General features: G+C 46.0%; 1 protein-coding gene across 1 annotated transcript; it reads right to left on the reverse strand.

Annotated features, from left to right (window-relative positions):
* Positions 1–137: 137 nt before the first annotated feature.
* SARC_18084 (hypothetical protein) lies at positions 138–359 on the reverse strand (the record flags this gene model as incomplete). Its single annotated transcript, XM_014287831.1, has 1 exon — positions 138–359. One exon carries the CDS (start codon positions 357–359, stop codon positions 138–140), a length of 222 nt encoding a protein of 73 aa, XP_014143306.1.
* Positions 360–641: the final 282 nt, after the last annotated feature.

A 641-nucleotide genomic window follows, 5' to 3' on the forward strand; every position in this document is an offset into this window, starting at 1 on the left:
TTGTATTGCGATGTTGGTCCATTTGGTCTGTGTGGTGAGTCACTGTCTCTGGGTATGAGATCGCTTGCGATGTTTGTCCATTTGGTCTGTCTCGTGAGTTACTGTGTCTAGGTTTGGGCTGGCTCGCAATGTTTGTATTACGATGTTTGTCCATTTGGACTTTGTGGTGAGTCACTGTCTCTAGGTTTGGGCTCGCTTGCAATGTTTGTATTGCGATGTTGGTGCATTTGGTCTGTGTGGTGAGTCACTGTCTCTGGGTATGGGATCGCTTGCGATGTTTGTCCATTTGGTCTGTCTGGTGAGTTACTGTGTCTAGGTTTGGGCTCGCTCGCAATGTTTGTATTGCGATGTTTGTCCATTTGGACTTTGTGGTGAGTCACTATCTCTAGGTTTGGGCTCGCTTGCGATGTGTGTATTGTGATGTTTGTACATTTGGTCTGTCTGGTGAGTCACTGTCTCTAGGTTTGGTCTCGCTTGCGATGTTTGTATTGCGATGTTTGTCCATTTGGTCTGTGTGGTGAGTCACTGTCTCTAGATATGGTCTTCTTGCGATGTTTGTGCATTTGGTCTGTCTGGTGAGTCACTGTCTCTAGGTTTGGTCTCGCTTGCGATGTTTGTATTGCTATGTTTGTACATTTGGT

Source organism: Sphaeroforma arctica (assembly GCF_001186125.1).
Source record: "Sphaeroforma arctica JP610 unplaced genomic scaffold supercont1.13636, whole genome shotgun sequence".
NCBI lineage: Eukaryota > Ichthyosporea > Ichthyophonida > Sphaeroforma > Sphaeroforma arctica.